This window comes from Planococcus citri, chromosome 5 (assembly GCF_950023065.1).
Source record: "Planococcus citri chromosome 5, ihPlaCitr1.1, whole genome shotgun sequence".
Lineage (NCBI taxonomy): Eukaryota > Metazoa > Arthropoda > Insecta > Hemiptera > Pseudococcidae > Planococcus > Planococcus citri.
In genome coordinates, this window is record NC_088681.1 from 18,001,154 (window position 1) to 18,003,628 (window position 2,475).

The 2,475-nt window shown below is 34.1% G+C and overlaps 1 protein-coding gene across 3 annotated transcripts; it reads left to right on the forward strand.

Moving 5' to 3' along the window:
- Nucleotides 1-726: 726 nt before the first annotated feature.
- LOC135848459 (uncharacterized) lies at nt 727-2,272 on the forward strand. Of its 3 annotated transcripts, none has more exons than XM_065368368.1 (2): nt 727-905; nt 1,497-2,272. In XM_065368368.1, the coding sequence occupies exon 2, from the start codon at nt 1,500-1,502 to the stop codon at nt 1,920-1,922; it is 423 nt and encodes a 140-aa protein (XP_065224440.1). In that variant the 5' UTR covers nt 727-905; nt 1,497-1,499; the 3' UTR covers nt 1,923-2,272. The 3 variants fall into 3 exon arrangements, with proteins under 3 accessions (XP_065224440.1, XP_065224439.1, XP_065224441.1); XM_065368367.1 differs by having other exon boundaries at nt 729-981; XM_065368369.1 differs by lacking the exon at nt 727-905 and adding an exon at nt 1,286-1,404.
- Nucleotides 2,273-2,475: the final 203 nt, after the last annotated feature.

Below are 2,475 nucleotides of genomic sequence, written 5' to 3' on the forward strand. Positions count from 1 at the left end.
GGTATATTTTGGGGTCTCTTTTGGTATTGTCCGGTTTGAAAATTTTTGAGCTGGTTGAATACTTCCCTTATAAGTAAATACAAGTAGGTAGGTAATCAACTCGCATTCCCTTATCAGGAGATATATTTAAAAAATTATTTTTCGTCTTTTGACATTATTATCATTTTTTTATTTGGTAGTATCCTCAATCAGAATTTTTCGATTCAAAAATTGCTTTCATTGAATCAAGTCATGCACACATCTCTCATCTCTGCATTGGAACGTTATCCAGGATTTTCCAAAACTGGATCATTTTACAAATCAGATGTTTCATTACGAGTATTTGAGTTTCTTACAATCAAGGAATTTGGTGTCGTATCCCCCCTTTTTTTGGAGGGGTGTAATTCCTTTGTAGGTATTTTATTAAAAAACTATGGATTTTGGATTTTTTTTTTTAAATCCGAGATTTTCAACTTTGTAAAAAAATAAACTCATCTCACCTCTTTTGCGTTTCGTGTCCTCGATCGATTCAAAATGTCGAACTAAAATTGGAAATCCCTCCTTCCTCAATTAAACGAAGTAAGTATTAAATGCGTAATATTTTGAAAAAGTCAAACGGCGAAATTCCCCTTCTTCTGAATTACGCAAGGTCACAGAATGAGTACATACAAAAATAATATGCGCGCGCACTTGATCGTCTTTCCCTCACCCAAACTGTACCTAATTATACACACGATCTACATAATTTAATCTTTTTAATGCTAAATCGCATTCGCAAGAACGTGTGGTGATTAACGGATTTCGCTTTCAGTTCTTGAATTAGTCACTGACTTGTAGCCCGGTTGTTTATCAGTTTATATGTACGAGTATTTCGTTTTGTTATCAAATTGCTCCCACGAATAACATAATCAGGGATTTTCACTCGAGTAGGTATTTATGAAAAATTTCAATTTGTAACGGGTTAATTTTATGGTGAAATTGGTCCGTTCTTCAGTTATCTAGGTAAGCACATGTTTTTGTTCTAAATACGAGTATTTAATATCTGAATTGGTGTTGATTTGAAGAGTCGGTAATTCGTGACATGATTACGTCATTGTTTTGTAGATCGTTGCACCAAAAAAGCTTGCAATAACGTTCTATTTGGTTGGTAGTTTTTCATAATTTAGATCGATCGATTGGATTTTGGTTTTGGCTTCCATAATTTTGTTTGTGCAGAAATATTGTGTTTTTTAAAATCTTTTTAATTTTTTTGTGCTTTTGAATCATTTTTTTTTCAAAAATTTAAGTTTGGTTTTGTGCTTTTTAGGGAGGGAGGATGGTAAAAGTGTAGAATATCATCATCGATACGATCCTCGCACTTTATCAGCACATGACTCACAATCAGATTCATCAAATCCACACGTGTTAAATTCGTGATACATTCGTGTACGAATAGGATACCTACCGATCTCCTTAATCGTTGATTAGCTCTAGTCCGCATTGTCAATTCAACTCATATATTTTGCATCTCATTACAGGAAATGGCTCGAACCAAGCAAACAGCCCGCAAATCGACCACTCCGTTTGTTTACAATCAGCTTGCAACGAAAGTAGCTCGTAAAAGCGCAAAAACCACACCATCTCACATCAAAACTCGTATCAAAAAACCGCATCGTTATCGCCCTGGTACGGTGGCACTTCGAGAAATTCGTCGGTACCAGAAATCAACCGAATTACTTATTCGTAAATTACCTTTCCAACGATTGGTACGTGAAATTGCTCAAGATTACAAGCATGAATTACGTTTCCAATGCGCTGCGATTAGTGCTTTGCAGGAGGCTTGCGAAGCCTATTTAATTGGACTTTTCGAAGACACCAATCTTTGTGCCATTCATGCCAAACGTGTCACTATTATGCCCAAAGATATCCAATTAGCTCGTCGTATTCGAGGAGAAAAATTTTAAAGTTCATAATTTTCATCAATTTTTGTTATTTAATCATCTCTTGAGAATCGTGATGATTTTTTTTTTTACAAAATTCGTAATTATTATTGCATTTAATATGTCATTTTTACTTACCTATACCTACCTATCAAAATAATGTAGGTAATAGGTGTACTGGCTTTATTTTTTGTGGTGTTCTTATCGTATTACCATACTTATTATGATTTTTTATTACTTACCATATCTCATCTTGATTGTTGAATTTTCTTCTTCTGTTAATTTGTATGGTATTATTACTAGGTAATATAAAAGCATACGTGGAACATGCAGCGATAAATTTTATACGTGATAATATAGACTTGTTATTTTTTTATTGTAGTATTGAATGAGTTTATAAAATTGTGTCAATTATACATATACATATGTGGGTCATTCCACGTCAATTCAACCAAGAAGTGGTAGGAGGGGGGGGGGGTCAGCGATTTGTTTTGAAATTTTACTCGATAACCGCAATACCTACCCAAATGGAACTATTACTGATAGTTAGGGGGTTTGAAAGGCTTTTTGGGGATAT

Excerpts from the sequence above, each read along its gene's own strand:
- LOC135848459 (XM_065368368.1), top strand. The coding sequence starts at position 1,500 with ATGGCTCGAACCAAGCAAACAGCCCGCAAATCGACCACTCCGTTTGTT.